Below are 23,286 nucleotides of genomic sequence, written 5' to 3'. Positions count from 1 at the left end.
ACATTCTACTCATGTAAAAACACCAGGCAGGCCCCAAAAATAACCCATAGATGCATTTTAAATAAAATGTCACATTCTACTCATGTAAAAACACGCTGATTCCTGGACAATCCGCAGGCCGGATTGAGAAGGCGATTGGGCCGCATCCGGCCCACGGGCCTTAGGTTGCCTACCCCTGTTGTAGTATTATGCCCATTTCCCAATTTGTGAATAAGCCCTGCTGTGCTTAGTGTACCTTTGTGCCAAGTAAATTGACCAAAGCCTTTGGTGTGTAGCTGAAAATCTAGATTATAGAAGCATACGAAGAACCTAGCTGCTGGATCAGGGCACAGGCCCATTTAATTTAATGTCCTGTTTTTGCTAGTCTGGTGTCCTGTTCTCCAGCAGATGCCCAAGGGTAGCCTGCAGGCAAGAGCTGGGCACAACAGCACTCTTCCTACCTGAGTCATACCGTCTCTTGACAGTGGAACTAGACCAGGCACCCCCAAACTTGGCCCTCCAGATGTTCTGGGACTACAATTTCCCACCATCCCTGACCACTGATCCTGTTAGCTAGGGGTCGTGGGAGTTGCAGTCCCAAAACATCTGGAGGGCCAAGTTTGGGGGTGCCTGAGCTAGACCATAGCCATATCCTCCACTGTACGGCAGTGTGATGTAACACATAGAATCATAGAATTGTAGAGTTGGAAGGGACCACAAGGATCATATAGGCTAACCCTTTTGCCCAACATGGGGCTCAAACCCATGACCCGGAGAGTAAGAGTCTCTTGCTTAAGAAATGGGCCCTCAAATGCAGGTTTGAGGTAAAAGTGGGTCCAGTGTCCGGAAGGGTTGAAGACTATTGGTGTAACAGGTTACTGTGTTGTACTAGAACTGGGAGACTTGGGTTCTAATTGCCATGCACCCGTAAAACACATTGGGGGTCAGTATCTCAGCTTCACCTACCCCACAGGGTTGTTGTGAGGATAAAACAGGTGGCATATGAGTTCCCTGACGGAAGGGCAAGACAGAAATGTAACAGACAACATGGGGCTGTGTATGGTGAGTCTGTTACGTGTTACATGAATCCTATTTGCACTTCATTGCACATGTGTGATTCTTTCTACATTAATAGACTATGTTTGGGCGGGAGTCAGATCTTAATTTGAGCTGCAACTTGTTAGGATTCGGGGTTGGAAGTGCTGAGAGAGTCCACCTTGGAACCTGCAAGGTGCTCATAAAGAAGCGTCGCTCTTCCATCAGTGACTACAACCAGCCTCACATCATTGGGATTAAATAGAGAGACTGCCAGGTGGACCTGAGCCCCAGTAACGCTCTTTGTAAAAATTAGCTATTGGTGGAAGCGCTTTATTAGGTAAGGCTTGCGCTACAGAATCAGTAACTTCACTTGAGAATTACTTGTGCTTAGATACAATGCCGTTGCATTTTCCGAGTGTCAGTACATTTCTGGCTGGCACTGTAAATCCCCCCCATCTGTGTAAAGAACTCGCTTCCTCCTATATTTTGCATGTTTTCTGTTGATTTGTTCTTCTGGCTAGAGTCATTTGGCCCCCAAGAGATTTGGTCAATTGACCAAATGAAAGTATCTTTAAAGATACTGTACTTAAAACAGTGACCAACAGGTTGTATGTGAAATTCAAAACATAAATTAGATGGCTGTCATTTGTTGAACAATATATATATTTATTAGATGTACGTTTCCCTCAAGGAACTCAGTGTGGTGTACATGGTTATCCTGCCATTATATCTGCACAACAACCCTGTGAGGTAGGTTAAATTGAGGGTATGTAATAGGCCTAGCATCACCTAATGAGCTTCATGGCTGAGAGGGGATTTCAACCTAGATCTCCCTGGCCCTAGTCATGAGATCATACAATAGTAGAGTTGGAAGGGATCCTGAGGGTCATGTAGTCCAACCCCCTGCCAAGTCTCCACACTCTACTCACTAGGCATTAGCTTTTGTTGCCGATTACTTCTTGTGCCCGTTTGAAGATGCCTGCAGTTAATAGGAGGTGTTCACTATAAGAAGCATTGCTTTTTTGCTATTGGGTTTTGCAGGCGTAACAGATGACAGTGTACTGAAATTTTAAAAACTAAACACCTTTACATTGGCATTTAGAGACTCATGGACTATTTGACCATGGTCAAATATTGAGCCAACTAACAATTGACCAATGCACCAGCCCTACTTCTTGCCACTGTTTTAGTCGGACTTGATGTTCTGAGTTTCAGGCAAGAGTGGAAATTTGTCCTTGTTTTCATCACTGAATGACACTGATACCTGATTTCAACATTCTTATTATCGTAGACCTCATTCTGTGTGCGCAGAAGGGGTTGTCATTGCTACACTCTGGCTTTAAATCAAGTTTAGTTACCATTAGATCAACTCTTGTCGCTCCAGAGATTTTGGACTAAAACTCCCATCTACCACGGTTAGCACAGTTATGCTGGCCAAGGTGAATGGGAGATGGGGGTCCAAAAAGCTGGGGGGTGCTGGGTTGTGGAAGACCGCCTTAGTTGCTGTAGGATAACAGGATTTATCTGAAAAGCACACAGAATTTTAAATGAGCCTCAACACATCATGACTTTGGTTTTTCTTCTTTAAAAGTCAGTTATTAGGAACAACTTCCTGACAGTAAGAGCTGTTCGGCAGTGGAATTTGCTGCCAAGGAGTGTGGTGGAGTCTCCTTCTTTGGAGGTCTTTAAGCAGAGGCTTGACAGGCATATGTCAAGAATGCTTTGATGGTGTTTCCTGCTTGGCAGGGGGTTGGACTGGATGGCCCTTGTGGTCTCTTCCAACTCTATGATTCTATGACCTACCTGAATGGATTGTTGTGCAGATAGAGGATAAAATTTTGTATCGTCTTTTGCAAGTAAAGAAGTGTGTTGCAAATGATTAGCTGTTGCAGAAATGTCTGTGATGCATCTGGCAGGGTTCTGTGTGATGAGAGATGACTTGGACGGTGTGCGTGTTTGGTGCTGCACTGATGTGCTCTTCCAGTGAGATGTTGACAAGTTAGTAGCTAAATTTCTTACCAAGAATCGCACGTGAGCTTCCTTTGAAGATATCTGATGAAGGTTTGATGTGTAAAAGAGTCAACTTGAGTCTTAAGTTCCAGACTGGTGGCATGGGTGGTTTCTGGCTTGGGGTGAACTGAAGTGTCCATTTCTGATCAAGCTGACATCTGTGAATGACCTGGATTGTACTAAATCCTAGTGAGATTAATTACATTTTAGTAAGAGGCGCAAAAGAAGTGGTGCAAAGTTATTAAGTAATGACTTTTGATTCACCAATGTGTGTTGGTGGAAAGGCATGCAGTGATTTGGAGGTGACCCTGAGTTTGTGCCGTTGTGTTAGAACTTGGAGGACCTGGGCTTATTGGGGGGTATGAAAGAGAAGTTGTCCTTGGACAGGTCACAATCGCTGGGGTAGGTAGGGTGTTTTGGATTTCTTGAGTCAAGTTGCTGAGTGAGAGTTGGGATGAGTTTAGGAAATGCAGGGTTGGGTAAAGGTTAGTCCTTACTGAGGAAGTGACAGATGAATGCTGGGTTTAATTCACGGAACGGAGAATGGATTGGATGGTTGATTATTGGATGTCTTGGGAAACTGGTGTAACCAGTTATGTCCTTTATGGTTTAGTGTATGGGAGATGGTTCTTGATGGACTTTGGGGTAGGGTGTTTTTTTAAAAGAGAGAGAGAGAGAGAGAGAGAGAGAGAGAGAGAGAGAGAGAGAGAGAGAGAGAGAGAGAGAGATGGTGATTAGTATGTTTGAGGCATGGGTCAGCCTTGGGTGCCACCAAAGTTCTGGGCAGTGTGAGATTATCTGACCTGCTATCTCCATTTTTTCATTTCAGGCCCTGATGCTTGAAAACCTCCAGAAGCACTCAACCCCTCACACCACCTTCCAACCCAATTCCCAGGTGAGAGATGTCCTGTGTGGTTGTGCTACACCAAACTGTCTGCGGGGAGCATCCCTTTCCCTTTGACTCTCTGCCGTAGGCCCCGAAAGTCCCACGATAATTGTATGTGTCCAGTTCCATTCCTGTCCCCACAAATGCAGCGTGAACTTAGGGGCTCCTCAGCTTTACACCTAGGCTTCCTTCCCAGAACTTCCCTGGAGCCTGTGACTTCCCATTCTAACTTGCTAGATCCACCATAACTGCCTACGGTTGGGGTCGAAACTCTTGCCCTTCTTTTAAGGCCCAGTTTCTCTATTGTGTCCTATCAGATTGGCGAGGAGATGAGTCAAAACAGCTTCATCAAACAGTACCTGGAAAAGCAGCAGGAGTTGCTGAGGCAACGTTTGGAACGGGAAGCTCGGGAAGCCGCGGATTCAGAGAGTGAGTATAATGAGCCCCGTTCTCTCTCTCTTCCGATTCTCTACCCCAGTAAGACTTGGGAGGCAGACTGCCTTTCAGAACCAAAGAATTAAGGCACATTCTTGTGTTGCTGTTGTTGGCTTTTAATTCTGTAACCAAAGAGCCAGAACGGAGAACTGGCTAATGGGAACTCTTAAGTCTAATTTGTAGCCAGCATATCTTTTGCCTGCTGCGGAAGTTTGGTATAAAACCAGAATGGATGTCTTGGAACGGTTTGTGTTCTGACGAGTCGTATTGCCCACCCTGGAGCTCCTGTGGCATTCGGAGACTTGTGCCGCTTTTGAAAATACTGATTTTGTTCATTCCCAGTTAGTGGCATTTTCCACAATATTTATATTACACAAGAGTCTGTGGTCATTTTAGGTGGAAAAGAAGAATGGTGCAAATTTAATGGAGCTCTGGCAATTCAAAACATACAAAGAAAAGTCTCTGGGGTTACAGACAGCTTCCTTCTTTTCTTCCCTCCTCCTCCTTTATATATATATTTATTCATACCCCGCCTTTTTACCTGACGGGACTCAAGGCAGCTTACAGATGAAAACAAGAACCACTAAAATCATAGAAAAGGCAATCATTAAAATACATTTAAACACTGATAGAATTAAAGCTATATAATCTAAAAAAAAAATCTGTTTAAAATATATCAATAATTGCAATGAAAACAGCACGACACAAGCAGTAAATCCCCATAAGCCTGTTGGAAGAAGAAAGTCTTCACCTGCCAGCAGGACAGCAAGGAAGGAGCCTGTCGAACTTCTCTAGGGAGGGAGATCCAAAGTCTGGGAACAACCACTGAGAAGGCCCTCTCCTGCGTCCTCACCAAGCATGACTGTGAATGTAGGGTGCTCCCTCTCTTTTTCTCTCTTCCTTCAGTTTATATGCCACCCATCCCTCCCAAAGGAGCTCAGGGCAGCAAGCACATCAGCAATAAAAACATTTTAAAACACATTTTAAAAATAGTTGAAAACATTATCTCAGCCAGTGACTGTCATGAACAGTGTTTTTCAGTCATCAAACGCCTAGGTAAGCAAGGTTCTCAAGTTCCTCCTGAAAGTTAATAATGATGGATCCAGGTGCAACTCACCTGGGAGGGATTATAGGGGCTGAAGTAGTTGATTTTAAGGAAGGCGCTCTTTTCGGTACAGTGGTACCTCTACTTACGAATTTAATGTGTTCCGAATGCACATTCGTAAGGCGAAAAAAATGGTAGGTCGAATCCCATAGGAATGCATTGGGAGAAAAAAATTGCAAGTCGAAGCAACCCTATCTAAAAATTCGTAAGTAGAAAAAATCCTATCTAAACCGCATCCAAGATGGCGGAGGGAGCTCCGTTCGTAAGTAGAAACATTCGTAAGTAGAGTTATTCATAAGTAGAGGTACCACTGTATTGACAAGGCTGCAATTCTAACTCCAAAGAGTGACCAAAAAAAGTGAGAAAAATGTGTTAAGTTCTAAATTAAGGAATTGGTTAAGAACACTGAAAGATCGAGAAATATTTTGCCTGTGGAAAGAAAAACTGATAAGAGGATTGAAATGATGGGCCAAAAGGTGGAGGAAAGGATGCTGTTGCAGGGGTACCTCGGGTTACAGACGCTTCAGGTTACAGACGTTTTAGGTTACAGACTCTGCTAACCCAGAAATAGTACCTTGGGTTAAGAACTTTACCTCAGGATGAGAACAGAAATCGCGCAGCAGGAGGCCCCATTAGCTAAAGTGGTGCCTCAGGTTAAGAACAGTTTCAGGTTAAGAACAGACCTCCAGAACAAATCAAGTTCTTAACCAGAGCTACCACTGTACTTTTGTCTGCTGACTGCACTGTTTTTATTCTTATGGATGTCTGTCAAAAGGCAGGTTATAAATTCCATATAGAAAACAATTAAATATGTAGCTCGGAACACAAACTTTGATGACCTGGCAAGTTAATGGGTCCTTGTGAAAAAGCCCCAAGTAAAAAAGCAAAGGGAATATTAAAATGAAGTTGATGAGTTGGAAAACGTTTTTCAGGAGAAACAACTTGTTCTTGTGGAGTGTTTCTGATGAAACGGAGGGGAAACAGCTGGTACACTCTGGTAAATTATGGGTTCGTACTCTGCACGTTCATATTCTGCACATTTTCTGATGGACAAGATAGCATGGAAGTTTTATATCAGGTATCGGAATACTGTGGAAAGTCCACGAGAGTTATTAATTAAACTTTCATGATAACGATATAAAACCATTAAGTAGTTTAGGTAAAGATAAAAGGACCCCTGAGTAGATTATGTTACTTAAAATTGGAGGTTGTGATGAACCAAGGTCATGTTTAAGTCTTCCTTCCTCAGGGATGCTGCAAGAAGAAACTCTGAAATTTGAGGTTGTGCAACAGGATATAGGCATCAATAATTGGTGGGTTTCTCCCTCTAAATGAGTTGCTTCCTCATGCCCCATTAGGATAGGCAGTGTATGTTTGTTCTTCAAGAAGGTCAGTCATTTATTGACCTCTTTAAGAAATTTGGAAAGAACATTGAGGGACAGTTTATTTTATTTATTTAAAAAACCCTTTGTTGCTACAAAAACACAATCATCTTGTGAAGCTTAGGTGGGCATCCTATCTTGTTGAGCAGTGCAAAGAGCGCTTTTCGGCTGATGAGGTCAAAGGCCCTTGTCAGGTCTATGAAGGCGATATAGAAGGCAATACTCCTGCAGCTGTAACAGTGAGAAAATCACATTGCCTGCTGACCTCTGAGCTCTAAAGCTGTATTGTGACTCGGGATAGACCCTGCCAGTGAATGACTGTACTCCATGGGTAGGCAAACTAAGGCCTGGGGGCCGGACCCGGCCCAATCACTTTCTAAATCTGGCCTGTGGACGGTCCGGGAATCGGCGTGTTTTTACATGAGTAGAATGTGTCCTTTTCTTTAAAATGCATCTCTGGGTTATTTGTGGGGCCTGCCTGGTGTTTTTACATGAGTAGAATGTGTGCTTTTATTTAAAATGCATCTCTAGGTTATTTGTGGGGCATAGGAGTTCGTTCATATTCCCCCCCCCCAATATAGTCTGGCCCCCCACAGGGTCTGAGGGACAGTGGACCGGCCCCCTGCTGAAAAAGTTTGCTGACCCCTGCTGTAGTCTGTTGAGAACCACATGGGCAAAGGTTTTCTCCACAGCACTCCACAGAGAGATCAAAATATATCAATACAATTTAAAGTAATACCTACCGTGTTTCTCATATTATAAGACATGTCTTATATTTATTTTTTCCTCAAAAAAACACACTATGGCTTATTTTCAAGGGATGTCTTATTTTTTTCCTCCTCCTCCTGCCGCGGCCGGCATTGCTGCTGCGCCTATCACTATGTCTTATTTTCGGGGTATGGCTTATATTCCTTGAATGCTTAAAAATCCTGCTATGGCTTATTTTATGGGTATGTCTTAAAATATGAGAAACAGGGTATATAAAGTGCTTCTTTTCTTTAAAAAATGTTTAGGGGTACTCTCATTTTGACTCAAGAAAATCACCATTTTATCATTCAAATTGCGCAAAATTAATACAGTAAATGGAGAAAAGTACAAAGATTCACTACATGTTTAGGGCGTCTCCCCAGAAAAAAGCACTGCCCATATATAAATTTAATTTAAAACCTGAGACCATTGGCTGACTGTTATAGAAGGATGTATTATTAATTCCCCCATAAGCCTGGCAAAATAGCCAAGTTTTCTTCTCTCTCTCTCTCTCTCTCTCTTTAATTTTCCAAATTTTGAAATTTACAAACCGTCATCAAACAACCAAAACAAAAAGAGAATTCCATAAATTCCCATGGACTTCCCTCCTCCCCTTTGTGGGTCCTTGTGTTAACTTTTTTCCTCCTGCATCTTCTCTGTTAATAAAATTCTATTAAATCTCCATCACAACCGTAGTCCAACATTAACTACAAGTATCATTCGGATCCTACCACTAATTTTAATTGTTTACAATGCTTTTTAAGATACATTAAATATTTTCCCCTTTTCTTATTAAAATGTTGGTCTTCCTGTTTCCTAATTCTTCTGGTCATTTTTGCCGTTTCGTCATAGCCCATCAATTTAATCTGCCATTCTAAAATAGCCAAGTTTTCAGCAGGCATTTATAGGTTGAAACAGAGGGCACCTGCTGAATCCCTATTGCAGGGGTTCCCAACAAAATTTTCTCGAGGACCCCTCATCGAGCCGCTATTGTGACAAGGACCCCCATTAATTCCTAATCCTAAAATTAAAAAGTGAGAGCCAAATTAAGAGTCTTTTTATATTTTATATTTATATGTTTTTTACAGTTACAACAGAGTACTCCATCAGTATACAGTTAGTTTTAATTTTCAGTTCTTAATGAGATGAACCACTTTTTAACCAATGGTCCATTTTTAACTACGTGAACTGTAGCTTCCGCGAAAAACAACGCTTTGTTTACAAACACTACTGTTTTGCAAAGAGGCAGCGTGCACCAGGGAGGAGGGAGGGGAATGGAGAAGACAGGGTACCTGCGCAGTAGCACACAAACGAAGCCGACGCGCGCAAAGCATCTTGGGGAGGTGAGCGTTAGTAGAATGTGCACGCTGCCTCTTTGCAAAACAGTAGTGTTTGTAAAGCGCCACCTAACGGCATACAGTAGAACTACTGCCTCTATCTAATTCTAGCTTTGCGCTAGATTCTGCTCATGCAGGAAGCGGCCAAAACAAAAAAATCTGTTATCATACGAAATATATTTAATATATTTTTTATTCTAATAGCATCTTGCGGACCCCTCTGGCATAGCTCGCGGACCCCTGGGGGTCCGCGGACCACCTGTTGGGAACCACTGCCCTATTGGCAAAGCATTCCTCAGGACTGGGCCAATGACACTAAAGGCTCTTTTTCGTGTTGATGTCACTTGAGCCTCACCAACTCTGGGGCAACCTAGGTTTGCACATAACCCAGATTTTAGAATCGGGGGGATGAGTGCAGCAAACCTTGCCCTCGCACACTCCCTCCCTTCCTCTCTTCTCTTCAAGAATAGCCATGGGAAAATCAGAGCCTTCTGCTTCCATTTCAGACGTTACATCGGAACCCTAAACCATGTTTTATCTTAACCATGGTTTGTTGAAATAAGTCACTTTCTTAAATGCCGGGTTGTGTCTAACCAGGTTCTACTCATAGTAAACCTACTGGAATTAGTGGACCTACATTAGCCATCTCCACGAATGTCAACTTCCTACCCTCTGTGCATGGCTGACTTTGGATGCAGCCGGATGATTTGCCATTTCAACAAACCATGGTCAAGATCAACTTCGGCTTGTCAGGTTTGGGTGACACAGCAAGGTGTGGTTGATCTAAAATGAAAGTGATGCTTACAAACTCCTCCCTGCAGCCTTGATTGGTTGATTGATTGAGTTTATATACCGCCATAGGGCCTCATACTTGGGGGAGGGGAACACGTGGACCGAGATTCTCCGTTTCTCATTCTGATAATGCTGCACTGCTATTTAGCCTGTCTGGAATGTGTCCTTGAGCTCTGATAATGCCTCTCGCTTGTTTGGGTGGAGGACAGAGAGGCATGTGTGTGAAAGCAAAACTCCTGTGCAAAGGAAATTTTTATGCTCCTTGCTGCACCAGCTTTTTGTCTCTGGTATGTTGTCCTCAAAAGGTTGCTTAAAAGGGAATGGGGCCGCCCCTGCTCTAGACAATTCTGCTTTAAAACCAGGTGTAACCATGTAAAAGGTCTGATGGAATGATTTTAAGCCAGATTTTTCAAAGCTCTGAAATACAGACATTTTAGTAGACTGTCAGATTCAGACACGATGCAGCAAGATTGCATTAGTTAATTACAGAAATGCATGGACTATGACAAATGGCATTCGGAAAACATGAACCGTTCGGAGCTGGTTACAGTATTCTGATGCCATTATCGAGAGTCTGGGTTGTTACGGGCATGATAGATTTTACAGTACTTGTTCTGTAGGGTAGGCTGCGATTTTGAAAAGTTTTAAGTAAAGAAAAAAGGGGGGGGGGGAGATGTACACTGTGTTCAGTCATATTGTTCCATGTTGTTTTCCTTGTTATAGCACAGCTATGCAACTACAGGGTTCATGTGCTTTTGCCTCACCTCTCAATTGCTAAGAAACATACTCGTGGGGTTGATTCCAGAGTGTGGATTTGAGTGTCTAGCTTTTTAAAAGGTGTGTGCTCTTGACCCGCTCAGAATGTGACTCCCATGTACCTGGCTTCCAGAGAGAAAGAGGGCAGGAGGAGGTGCCCCAGACAGACAGGCATTTGCAAACCTCTTGGCGCTCATCCAGTTTCTATGTTCAGAAGATGTGTTTGCACACGCTTCTGCCGCAGAGGGATTTGGATGACCAGGGGGACGAGGTGGGGTGGGGTTGCTCCCGCCAAACAGCCGGGCAGCATTCCACACCTTGAGGCTTAAGGCGATGCCCTGTTAGATGCCCTGTTGCCACATCCGTGTCTTTGCACGCCTGCTGATCATCACGGTTGATCAAAGCTTTTGTTCAGAATGTGGATTATCAGTAAGTATTGTTCCACTGTAGATCAGAGGCAAGCCTGTTTCCGAGTGTTTACACACCCGGGAGAAGAGCAACTTCTGGCTATGCCTCCAGCAAGATTAGAGATCAGCCACATCTGCTCTCACTTCAGCCAAAATGGAGAGGCATGGCAGAGGGGAATGTTTGCTGCTAGCCCTGTGTGTGTGTGTGTGTGTGTGTGTGTACATACACACTCACACTACTTGTGTTTGTCATTGCTTGTGTGAGTATTACAAGAGGCTTCTGGTAGTACTCACGTCGACAGTAATCGGGAGGAAGACCCATGTCTTGCGGGGGGCAGACTATCTGCTTAGAATGCAAAAGGTTCGATCCCCAGTGAAATCTCTAGGTAGGGCTAGTCTGTGTACTATTATAATTATTTCTTCTACTGCTATTGGTTAGTGTACCATCATCATTGTTCAATTTATTGCCCACCGTTCATCAGCAGATCTCTGGGCAGGTTACAGCAACTTAAAACTCGGCCATCACAACCAATTAAGAATTCAATTTTTAAAACAGATAAAACCAATGGTAGTCACAGGAATAGGGTGGGTCATACTGAGACTGATGGACCAATGTTCTGAGATGTTACCAGGCGGTCTCCTCTGCTCCTAGTGTCAAAAATGAAGGTACTGGGGTGGGGTTGGAACCCTTTTATATGTATTGGGGACAAATGGATTGGCAGCCGATCCATTTGGAATCGAGTCAGCTAAATGAAAGAAAGTTCTTCCTCACGCAGTGGAACTATGGAACTCCCCCCCCCCCCCAACACACACACAGGAGGCGGTGATGGCCGCCCACTTGGATGGACAAATTCACGAAGAATAAGACTATCCATGGCTACTAGCCATGATGGCTGTACTTTGACCCCATGGTCGGTGAGAGCAATGCTTCTGAGTACCATTTGCTGGACACCAGAGGAGGAGAGAGGGCTCCTTTGTTTAAATCCTGCTGGCAGGTTTCCAAAATGCCTCTGGTTGGCCACTGTGAGAACACAATGCCGGACCTTGTGCTTCTCCCAGCTGCCACCTGAGCTTCCCTTGGGGTGGCCTACCTTGTGTGAGAGTCGATTTCTGACCTGACCCAGCTGACGGTCCTCCTCTTCCTTTGCTAGGCAAAAGCTGCATTGTGTCACGGGAGAGGGAAGAATCTGACGAAGAAGGGCCAGGAAGACCGGAGCAGCACCCGACCCGAGTCAGGCAGGTAAGTGGCTGTGACACGGGTTGAGGGAGGTCAGCGTGGGGAGGTGCGTGAAGCATTTGCCCCAGGAAGGGCCGGTGCAGAGCTGTTGGAGGCATGCCGTGATTTCCTTTTCCCTTCAGGCCAGAGCTGTAAAGACCCCCGGAGCTGCCCATGCCCCAAGCAGCGAAGAACGAGAGACGCCTCTCCGGAGTCGGAGGGCAGCCCAGAGGGCTCCTGTGAAAGAGGAGGAAGAAGAGGAGGAGGAGGACGACGAAGAGGACGATGACGAGGAGGACGAGGAGGAGGAAGAGGAAGCTGCCACGTTGCCGGCCAAACAGACGCCGAAGGGGCAAGCTGAGCCCGCCGCCCCAGCTCCCCTGGAGAAGGGTGCATGCCAGCCTTCCCTGCCCATTACCCCGCAGGCTCAGCCAAAAGAGGCCACGGCCAAAACCCCGGATGCCCCAGGGTGTGGAGCGGCCGTGCCACTTCTCCCACCCTCAAAGGGCCTAGCGGAGGCTGAACCCACAGCCCCAGAGTGCAGGGAAGAGCAGACAGCAACTGTGACACAGGCGGAGCCCCAGGAGGAAAAGAGGGGCCCTGAGATACCAGGGCTTCCGGAAGAGGCACAGCCTGCTGAGGCCGCAGCCCAGCTACCTGAAGCCTTAAAGGTGGAGGGGCCTTGCCTGGAGGAGAGAGGGCCGACTGCCCCCCACAAGGCACAAAGGGAGCAGGGGGTGGTCCTGCGGGGGTGGGGGGTCCCTCTGCAGCCACAGCAGGTGGTGGCAGAGGAGATCCAGAGAGACAAGGATCAGGAGGAAGCGGCCGAGGCCCTGAAGACTCTGGAGGAAGAGACGGCAGCTGCCGCTGCCGCCCTGGTCCAGGCCTCCCCTTCCCCTCCACAGCTGACGGAAGCACAACACGCCCAGCAGGATGACGGGGGCGAGGAGCCCCCTCCCCCTCTCTTGACCAAGGAGGCCCCCGAGCCCAGCCCTGCAGAAGACGAAGAGGCCCCCCCTCAACTCTCTCAGCCATCTCCCCCCGCTCAGGAAGTCCCAGCCGCCGCCAGCCCCGGCCCCCCAGAGGAACAGCCCGGCCACCCGCCATCTCCCCTGCAGCGCCCGCGGGAAAGGCCCGCAGGCTCCAGCTCCTCCCGCTCTTCCTCTTCGGCGTCCAGCTCCTCCAGGTCCTGCTCTCGCGGCAGCTCGCAGCCTCGCTCCCGCACCAGGAGGCCCCGCTCTGGCTCCTCCGAGTCGCCTGCCAGGAAGCGGCGGGCCTCGGGGTCCCCGTCCCGCTCTGGCTCCGAGCGGCACAGCAGCTCCTGCTCCAGGTCTCGCTCCAGGTCGCGGTCCCGGTCGCCTTCCAGCAGCGGCAGCAGCAGAAAGGTGAGTGCCCAGTTTCTTCCCGAGTCACTTGAAGGCGGCAAAAAGCTGGGCTTCCCACACTGGATTATTGTGTCTGTTTAGGATCACAGATTCAGTCCTGGTTGGATGGTCCCATTGTGCAATTTTTCCAGAGAGGCAAAGTGGTTTCTTGAACACCTGACATTTCCCCCCCCCTTCCTCTGCCTAGTACTTTCCCCCTTTTCTTACTTTATTACCACTTCAACCTGTTGAGGGCCCCTTTCCCAGCAGGAAGGATTTGAATCCAGCTCTCCTCCACCTCAGCCCAGTCTTTTTATCCATGGGGGCCACCAGGGTTTTCATGTGTGTGATTCCCTCCCCCCTTCTCGTTGTTTTTTTTTAATTATGGAAATGAGAAACAATACATTTGGCGGGTGTTTCAAAGCACCTTGTAATTAGCCAGCCCCTTGGTCATCAGTGGTGTATATATAAGTGCCCTTTCTCTGTTATGACAGCTTCCCCTAGGCCTGTGACCCCAGGTATTGATGGACTACAACTCCCATCCTCCCCCTCCCCAGTGCTTTCTTATGGGAGTTGTAGTTCAACAACATCTGGGCACCCCAAGTTGAAGAACGCTGCTCACTTACCAGGCTACAAGCAGCATCCCCATACTTGAGATCATGTACTGTCTTCTTCTTCTGCTGCTGCTTACCAACCTTTGGGCTTCAAACAGTAGGTGAAGTTTCCAGAGCAGCAGGGCAATGTTTTCCCCCTGGAAACGTGCCCCATTCTGGTCCTTCCCTGACTTCTGGGCAACAAATGTGCTCTGACGGGGTGAAAAAGGCCCATGGCTAGCAGCTCAGCATTTGATCGCTGTGTCTAGATGCTGCCCCCTGCTTAAATCACCAGAGCCTTGTTTGAAGCTGCCGTGAGACGGGGCATTCGGAGAGTGTCTGGCTCAAAGCGAGATGCTGCTTAAGAACAAACAGGCATTCCTAGCTCAGGGCAAGCTAATCCATGGGAGATCATGGGCGGAGCTTGGCCAACTAGAAGCTGCCAGGCTTCAGATGCCTCCCACTTGCCTCTGGCCAAATTTTTCAGTCCCTGGTGCCTTGAGCAACTTAAAAATACGCATTGTAAGGCTTGCATGAAAACTGAATTTGCACAAGCGTTTGAAACCCAGGGTGTGTGTGGAAGAGGGGATTCTTTTTCTTAAAAAAAGAAAAGCAACAATCCTGTCTCAGTGCATTGTTTGTTTTCTTGTGCATATTTAAGGATTCATAACTTTAGATGCTGGGCTATTCTGTCCGCACAACCATTCTCAATAGCTGTTAGCTATAAAGCATGTTCAAGGGTGCTGGGAGCTATGAGCCTCTTGTGAGCACGGCCGTATTGATAGTCATTTTAATCGCAGAGATCTAAAACTTGCTTTAAAAATCACTTGTGCTAGTAAAAAAAAAAAGTAACTCCACCTAACTGGCAAGCAGCTTTAAAAATAAAATAAAATACATGTGCAACTGCAAATGGCAAACATATTAAGAGGTGTTCCCTTTTTAATGGGAGAGGCAGGGCTTTTCTGAAATTATACCAACTGTGGCACATTGGTGAATCATCATCTAAAAGCAAAGAAAGCATGTTCCCCCAAACTATTATTCTTTCTCAGGTTGCGGATTTAATCAATTAATTGACTGGCTCAGTTTACTTTCCTTTAATCCAGTCACAAGCTTGCTTCGTGATTGCGCCTTCCCCGGCTTGTGAGCAGCAGGGGAGAGGTGTCTGTGGATTATTTCTCATTTCGATGCAGCCTTCGTCAGGCTGGAGCCAGCCATCTAAAAAAAAAAAAAACACCTATTTTTCTGCTTTCAGTCCCGTAGCCCTGAAGCCTCAAGGGACGGTACCAGCTACCCCCACACCAAAGAGCCCTCCCCAACAGGGGAGAGCCCCCCACGCCACAGCCCCCCGTCCCAGCAAGATGGGTCATCAAGCCCTAGGGAAGAGCGAAGAAACACCCTTCCCCTGCCGTCGGACCCCCAGAGACACCCCAGCTATGGCCAGGAGCAGGAACAGCAGGAAGAGGAGGAGATGGAGATGACAGTTCCAGAGCGAGTACGGAATGGGGGGAGAGGAAGGGTTGCAGGGCGGGGTGCCTGCTCCATACGAGCATCTTTTTTGGAGTGGGAGGCGCATACAGGGCGGGGGAGGTCTTGAGAGCCTGACCCTGTGGCCTCTTCCTGCTAAACTAAGCCTTTCCCCACAGGGCAGCCCAGAGCCCCCCACTCCAATGGAGGCCAGTGGCCTCGACAGCGGGGTCCCTGCCTCGGAGCCACACCGCCCATCCGAACAGCGGCACAGCGAAAAGTAAGTATCCAAGGCCGAGCGACCCAGGCAGCGGAGGGTGGAGGCTGAGCAAGCCCCACACGCACCGCTGGGGAGTGAGGCGCATAGAGAAGGGAACCTCCGGGGCGGCAGCGGGCCCAGGAGTTCAGGTTTGGCTTGAGGCCACGACACAGCAATGCCACACAACGCAACATGTGACACAGGGCTTCGTTTGGCTCACCTTTGAGCTCCAGAACACGTGGGTGGTCAGAGGCATGTGCAGAGCGGGCTGCGGAAGGGTTTCTGGGGGAAGAGGTGATTTCATAGAGTCATAGAGTTGGAAGAGGCCCCAGGGGCCATCTAGTTCAACTCCCTGCAATGCAGAAAATTCCAGCCGAATTTACTAGTTTTAGAAATTCAGGACTGATACACTACATATTTCTAGCTGAACTTTGTTATTTCCCCAGCAGTGCTTGTTAAGTTCAGTATGATCAGGGGGTCTCTGTCTAAACCAGCCTCTGTGCGCTCCTAAGGGACATATACCTTGCTCAGTGCTGTCAGGGGGGAGCCTCTCAGTCGTGCCACGAAATGCCACCCGGGAATTAACCCCGGTCCTTCTGCATGCAAGAGGCTCCAAGGACTGCTCAGTTCTTTGCCCTTCCTCTTGCACCTCTCATTCGAGGAGACTTGATTTCTGGTAGAGAGATTATGCTATTACAGGTTTTATGATGATTCAAAAGTTTTGATTTTGTTAAAGTGGTCTGCATGGTCCAAGGCTGAGGGGTGGATGGAAACAGCTGGCATGCCTCGTTAGTGTCAAGGTGTCATGACTTCTGGATCTTGGTGGTGCAGATCAACCATGGTCAGGTAGATGCTTCTGGTATCAGCAGAGCTGCTTCACATCACCCTGGGCTGCTTGAAACCCCACTTCAGTTAGGCTAGGCCGGTAGTGTACACATGTACAGCGTTTAAGCAGTTCCCATTCTGTGCTAGGTACTGTACTCTATCTAAAGGCTCACCACCCCCCAAAAGCAGCTGCAGTCTCTGCAGCAACATGCTCCAACAAAATCTTGCTTCTGCTTGGGACCCACTGGGCCAAACTGATGGCGATGGAGTTGCTTTTCAAGGGATGGTGAGGAGGAGAACCTCCTTTGACTGATCTTGCACCATTGGGGCGGTGCCAGTTAATTTCTCCCTGGAACAAACACGGGAAACGAAATAACTTGGGGTGGGAGGGACAATGCAACTGGTTTGTAGGGCACAGGTGTCCCAAAAGCCGGTGCTGCCGCCCAGTTTTGTTACCTGATAGTGGCCAGGATGCGGAGGTGGGGAGTCCCCCTGATCTTACTGGAGTAGGTCACAGTAAGCAGAGCTTGCTGGATCAGACCGTTGGCTCATCTCTTCACCACCCTGTTCTTACAGTGGCCAACCAGATAAACCCCTAAGAAGCCCAGTAACCTCCCATCATTATCCTTGATGGGACAGGGCACAATTCCCTGTTCCTGCTCATGACCCAGTGCTGTGCGGCAGACAGGGCAGGGGAAGCTGTTCCTGTTGAACTTGTGCCTGTTGACGCTGCTGTCACAGGCACAGACTCTCCATTGCCCTGAGATGCCAAGGACCAGACCTGGCTGGGCTGCATCATTGACAGCCAAGAAGTGTGGGAAGCCCCCCCGCCCTGCCCATTCCCCAAATGTGGCCATTCCTTCCCCAAGAGAGCAGCCCACTTCCCAAAAAAGTCTCTGCATACGTGTTGTTCCCCCCCTTTCTTTTTGGGGTGACATGGAAGTGGGGTGTTGTGCAGGGGTTGGGGAAAGAAGCTGCGGTGCCGAGGCCAAAGCGTGGGTCGGGTGTGTGTGTGTGTGTGTGTGTGTGTGTCAAGGAGGGCGCGCCTTGATTTGCTGCTTGGGCTCTGCAGCCGCCCATCACCTCCCCTCCGGTCTCCTCGCGTTTCCTCTGGCACCCACCCCCACCCATGCCCTTTCCTCCTCCGCGGTTTCTCCCCTCTCCATCTCCTCCTCCTCCCCCCTCCTCCCCAAACCCTCCCGGGGGCTGCTGGGAAAGACGGCGGCGGCAAGATGGCTCCGCCGCCTGTCCGCGGCTCCGGTGCGCTCCTGACGCTGCTTGCGCCGCTCCTGCCGCCGCCCCCGCCCGGCCCCGCGTCGCTGCGGCGCCTGCTGGACTAGAGGCGGAGCGGAGGAAGCGCCGGCCGGGCCATGCTGCTCTCCGAGAGCAAGGGAGGGTGAGACGGGGCGCCCGGCCTGGCGCAGCGCGGCCGCTGCTTCCATCCATCCCTCCCTCCCATCCATCCATCCATCCATCCATTCATTCGCCCGTCCCCTCCTCTGGCCGGCCTTCGCCCGTCATCGCTCCCCGCAGTCCCGCCCGGGCTCCGCCGCCTGCTGCCGCGTCCTTCCCGGCCGGGTCGCCTCGCTCTCCCTTTCCCTTTCCTCGCTTCATTCCTCCTTCCCCCGCCCCGCGCGCCTTGCTCTCCCTGCGCCATTCCCATCTCGCTCGCCTCTCCTTCCCTACCCGCTGCCAGATCTGTCCCGATCTCCTTCCTGAGCCCTCTTCTCTCTCCCTTCGCCGGCCGCATCCTGCTCCAAGCTTGCTCCCCACCCCCACCCCGCGCGTAAATCCTTTTTTCTCCCCTCCATTCATTCTCCCCCGATTCATTCACTTGCCTCCTGCCCCTCCCCCCTCTTCCTTTCTCTGCCTCGCTGCTCCCTTCCCCCTCTCCTCCTCCTCCTCCGGGCCCCTCTGCCATCCATTTTCTCTTCCATTCCCTTCTTGGCTTTAGCCCCCCTCCTTCCCTCCATCCCTCTGCTTTGTCATGCCCCCACCCTTTCCCCAGTTCTTCCCTTTATTTGACAGGGTCACTCTCCTCCAGCAATCCTTTGCTTCTCCCCTTTCTGAAGGGCCCTCATTTTGCAGCATCTCTCTCTCCTCTCATTTTCTCCTTTCCTTGGACTCTGCCTCTACTCCCTTCCAGCTGGTCTCAACAACACCTCCCCACCACTCCCTTTGCTGTTTCTGCAAATATTTCTCCTGCCTGCCCTCCTCTTTCTTCCATTTCTTTCCTCCTATTTGCCTTCCAGCTGCACACTGGCTCTTTCCCTCCACCCCCTTCAAATTGCACGTGTCTTTCTTCCCCAGACTTCCTATTTCCCATCTCCTTTCCCTCTCTGTCTGTCCGTCTCTCCCTGGTCCATTCTCCCCCCCTCCCCTTCCTCCCCACAGGCCTCACTGTGGCAGGCAGTTCCCTGGTCTCTTATTAAGGACAGGCCTCTGAGGACCCATGGGGATGTTGTGATACTTTGGGGGAGGCTTTGCATGAGAGCAATTTGGGGTGGGGAGAGATTTGGTTGTGGGATTCTGTGGCCTGGAAGACAAAAGAAGCAGCCTTTGGTGACATTCTAGGGGTGAAGTGTGTCTATAAGAGCTTTAGAAGGGAGGGCTCATAATTTTGGAAATTGTTTGTTATTTTAGGGATCTGTGGTTGATCTCTGAAAGGGAAGGGGCTCAGGGGCTATCTTCTGACCCCTAACACCAGATGTGGGGGGGGGGGAAGGGGTGGCTGTGTTTTATGCATTGGATATCAGAATGGTACTCCTCATGTGCTCAGGCAGATTCACAGGTTCTGGGGCTGAGATTAAGCCTGGGACAGTCGGAGGGAGGTTCCTTGAAGGCCCAAATGACCTCTAGGAAGGTTACATGAGTGGGGGAGAAGCTAGGCTGTTTGGAGCATATTTGTTCACAAAGCTGTTTTTTGGGGGGAGTGGCCAAGAGGGAAGAAATGGGGGGTAATGATAGCTAGAGGGAAAGAGACCCCCAAGGAGAAGGTTCCACAGGGCTGTAACAAGTAGTATTTTCCTAGGCCTCAGCCTTTCCCCCAAGGTGCTTTCTGTCTCTCAAGAAGAGATGGCCATGTTCTCCCCACCCCACCCCATGCCATAAGTGACCACTTCTCCCTCTCTCTGCACAGTGAGGAGAAGCAAGAGGTGCCCATGGAGCCGTCCGAGCCCCGAGCAGAGAGCGAGGCCCCTGAGCCTGGCCCTGACGAACACCCCTCCGCGGAGCCCCCCGGACCCGAACCAGGCCCCGAAGACGAGGAGAAGAAAGAGGTAGTGTGTTGGGGCTCCGCTCGGCAGACGGGCAAGGGACCCCAGGGTGCAATGGGGCAGGCAGTCCTGAGGTCCTGTGGAAAGGTGCCTAGGGGGGACTTTTGTGGGGAGACCTTCTTTAGAGAGGTCAGCCATGTGCCCAGGGCTGGTGGGTCTCTGGCTTCCTGTTTGTTCAGTTCTCAGTTCCACCCCATAACCTTGGTGGGCAGGTGCTTCTAATTTAATCCCCTCCCCAATCCAGAGCTTCCTCTCATCCCTTGTATCCTGAGGTACCAGGGTGCTGGGAACTTCTGGGAACACTCTTAGCTTTTGGGGTTTAAATTATTATTATTATTATTTAAATCAGAATCAGCCGAGAAGCACGTTCCTAGCTTGGATGCTTATGTAATAAGAGTTGCATGAATGTCTCTGAGGAAGGTGTCCAGCGCTTTGGGGGAAGGGAGAAGTGTCTCCAGCGCTCTGCAGAACTCCTTGACCTCCCTATGCGCAGCTAGGGAAACCAGAATAAATTGTGTAAAAGTGGTGTGGAATGAATTATGAAAAACGAAGATGAAATTATGCAAAGGTGCCCAGTTTGCATAATTTAGGTGGGACTCAAGAGTTCCGCTTTCCTTGCTGCATAATTTGGGTTTTCCCGGGGCAAAGAGTTCTGAATCCTGAGCGTGGCGCACCACACTTCACCCGGCCTTAAATGTGGTGTAAATGTTTAATGCAAAATATCGTCTGCATGGATTTGCTAGATAGTGACACACACACACATACCTCTTTCTCCCCATAAACTGGGCCTCCTGCAGTCAGCTAGCAGCCAAACTTGGATTTTGGGAGGGTTAACTATTGATGTGTTTGCTGAATGTCATGTTATCGAAAGGTTCGTTTTGCCCACGTTCCTCCCTGCCCTGCATTTCCCAAATTTGACTCTTCCCACCCCTGAGCCGGGGCATGAACCTGGCTTCTTCCATCTCCTCTGTTCCAAAGCGGGGTGGGGTGGGGGTGGGGTGGCGGATCTCGGCCGGGGTGAGGCAGGGCTGTTTTAAGGACACACCCACGCACACGCACGTAACGCGAGCACACACACGCGAGACTGCTTTCTGTGCTGCTGAGAAGAGGGGAGGGTGGGGACAGGCCTTGCTTCCCCCTCACCCTAAAGAGAGTTTCCCCCCACAACCCCGTTGACATTCTCCTCTGGACTCGTTTGTTCTGATCCCCGTTTTAAAGAGGCTCCAATCCACCGGGAGTGCGAAAGAGAGAGTGAGAGAGAGAGAACCGGAGAGAGAGAGCACAGACGTACTTGAGCAGGCCGCACAGACAGGTACCCGTGGAGGTGGATGAGAGTTTTGGAGGGGCCACAACATACTAGGCCTCTCCTGGGACCGTTTCCGCCACCGCTCTCCACTTTGTGGAAAGCCCTCTGGCTCCGTAACCACAGAGCTTCTCGTCTGGGAGCCCCACATGCGCTGTGGCTCTTCCTGAATCCATGGGCCTCTTCTCCTGTCCGTCAAAGAGAGTGCCATCTTGTCCTTGGGACCCGTTCTGCCTTCGGTTGATATATAGTCAATCTCCAAAATCTTAAAGAGCGCTGCTGTTGGAATCCTGCTTGGTCGACAGTATCAGCAAAACGGTTCCAGGAATGTCAGGACTTTTCTGGGCACTCAAGTCTCATGTTGCCCGCCTGGTGCTGTTTGGTGTCTTTTACCACCCGTTGGAAATGTCTACGCCTCCTTCCACCACTCAAGGTGCTTCTGCTTCGTATGAGGTTGCCTTTAAGGACTCCGTTTATTCTGCGGTAGAATTGTCTGCCTCTGAAAACCAAACGTTTGAAGTCAACTTGAGAGAGCTTCCTTCATCACCTTGGGAGCAAACGTCTGCTTTCAGAGACTCCCAGCAAGTTCTCCATCACGCTTGGCCATCTGCGATAAGGCCCCGGCCTGATGATCTTCAGTTCCTGAGAAGCTGCAGCAGTCCGGCAGCTCCTCCGTTCAGTCTGGGACTCGGCATCTTGAGAGGCTTTCCCGAAATTTGAAGGTGGCCTCCCCTTCCAATCCCGCTGGTGTGCAAAGTTAACCAGTTTCCACAGCTCTCGTTGCTCGGCACGGGTTTTTCCTCACGCAAGGCCGTGTTTTCTCCGCCATGCCTCAAGGACTTCCACCTCCACAGAGTTCTCTGGAGTTGCCAAGCATTGCCTAAGGGGACTTTGTTTACGTAGGGTTCTCTGGAGGTCTTTCCCCCTCAAGGACTTGCATTTGCTGCCGTTGAATCGCCACATGGGCACTTCTTCCAGAAAAGGACTTGTCGATGTCAGCCGTCCTCTTTCCGCACGTGGTCTGGACGGTTGCCCCGTTACGAATTCTGTTCTCCATTATGCTTGCTGACGCTTTCCGCCCGGCATCACAGAGTCCCTCGCCCGTCACGGGACTCTTGCTGCCATGCACCACCGGTGGTGCTCAGCTCTCCATTGGCCCAGTCTCTGCCTGCCAAGAACTGATGCCTTAACCCTCCCCCCCACCGCACCTTGCCAGTGGGGGAGGCGCTTCTGTCTCGCCCTCTCTCCTCTGGGACACTTGGCTCCGACCACCTACCAATCAAGCGCTAGGTTCCTACCTACCACCAACCAACCACCACCTCTCTTGTCACCCAACCCAACCAAGCACGCACCTTTCAGGCCAGGGAGGGCTCGTTCCGATTGGACCAGCCGTTGCCTAGATACAGCGCACACACTGAGGTGCGATTGGCTGAACAGAAGACCCTGCCCCAGGTGTGAGAGGGTACCTGGAGCACTTGTCCTAATTTTGTTGATTTTATTGTTTTGTTTAATTTTTTGTTTAATTAATTTTTAAAGGAAAAAAAAGTATCACTTGCAACTTTCCCTGGGGTAGGCGGGTGGGTCATGTTTCAGTTTAAATGGAGGGTCCCCTCCCCTGCATTTATTATTATTTTTAATGATGAGGGAGCAGGGGATCTCTGAGGCTAGTTCCTGCATCAACCTGGTTTGGTCCAGCCCCCATCCTCGCTCAGACTGTGGGGTACGCTATCAACAGGGTGGTACTTGACTCCCAACCACCTGCTCCCTCCATTTCCTTGGGAACCTGCTGTTTGAGGAATAAAGTGGACGTAGAAAGGGGATGCTAGCAAGCTGGCTGTTTCTGCTCACCTGGGATAAGGAGCTTGAGGGGCTTCCAGTGTCGCTGGACTCCATCTCTCATCAGCCCTGGCTACTGGCCATGGGATGGCTGAGGCTGATGGGAACTGGAATCTCTCGACATCGGGAAGCTTCCAGGTTCCCCTATTGCTGCTTTTGCACCAGCCTCTCAGGAACAGGATTTAGCAATGTTCCTTAATTGGCATCAGCGCCTCCTTTATCCCTGCTGAAGCCTAATTAATTAGCATGGGGCTAAAGCCACGTGGGAGCCTCCACA

The 23,286-nt window shown here is 49.4% G+C and overlaps 1 protein-coding gene across 2 annotated transcripts in view; it reads left to right on the top strand.

Moving 5' to 3' along the window:
- The window catches only part of ACIN1 (apoptotic chromatin condensation inducer 1), a 35,413-nt gene that overhangs the window by 1,890 nt on the left and 10,237 nt on the right, over positions 1-23,286 (top strand). The window contains exons 2-8 of one of the 2 annotated variants that reach the window (XM_035134784.3): positions 3,857-3,922; positions 4,231-4,342; positions 12,026-12,114; positions 12,234-13,475; positions 15,300-15,539; positions 15,691-15,791; positions 19,735-19,873. In XM_035134784.3, coding sequence (XP_034990675.2) covers positions 3,857-3,922; positions 4,231-4,342; positions 12,026-12,114; positions 12,234-13,475; positions 15,300-15,539; positions 15,691-15,791; positions 19,735-19,873 — 1,989 coding nt within the window. Of the gene's footprint in view, positions 1-3,856; positions 3,923-4,230; positions 4,343-12,025; positions 12,115-12,233; positions 13,476-15,299; positions 15,540-15,690; positions 15,792-17,746; positions 17,992-19,734; positions 19,874-23,286 lie in introns of those variants that run through there. The other variant, XM_088655582.1, reaches the window with a different exon arrangement.

The sequence above is a fragment of the Zootoca vivipara genome, chromosome 12 (assembly GCF_965207765.1).
Source record: "Zootoca vivipara chromosome 12, rZooViv2.hap1.1, whole genome shotgun sequence".
In the NCBI taxonomy this organism is placed as follows: domain Eukaryota; kingdom Metazoa; phylum Chordata; class Lepidosauria; order Squamata; family Lacertidae; genus Zootoca; species Zootoca vivipara.
This window is presented reverse-complemented; position numbering and strand designations above follow the sequence as displayed.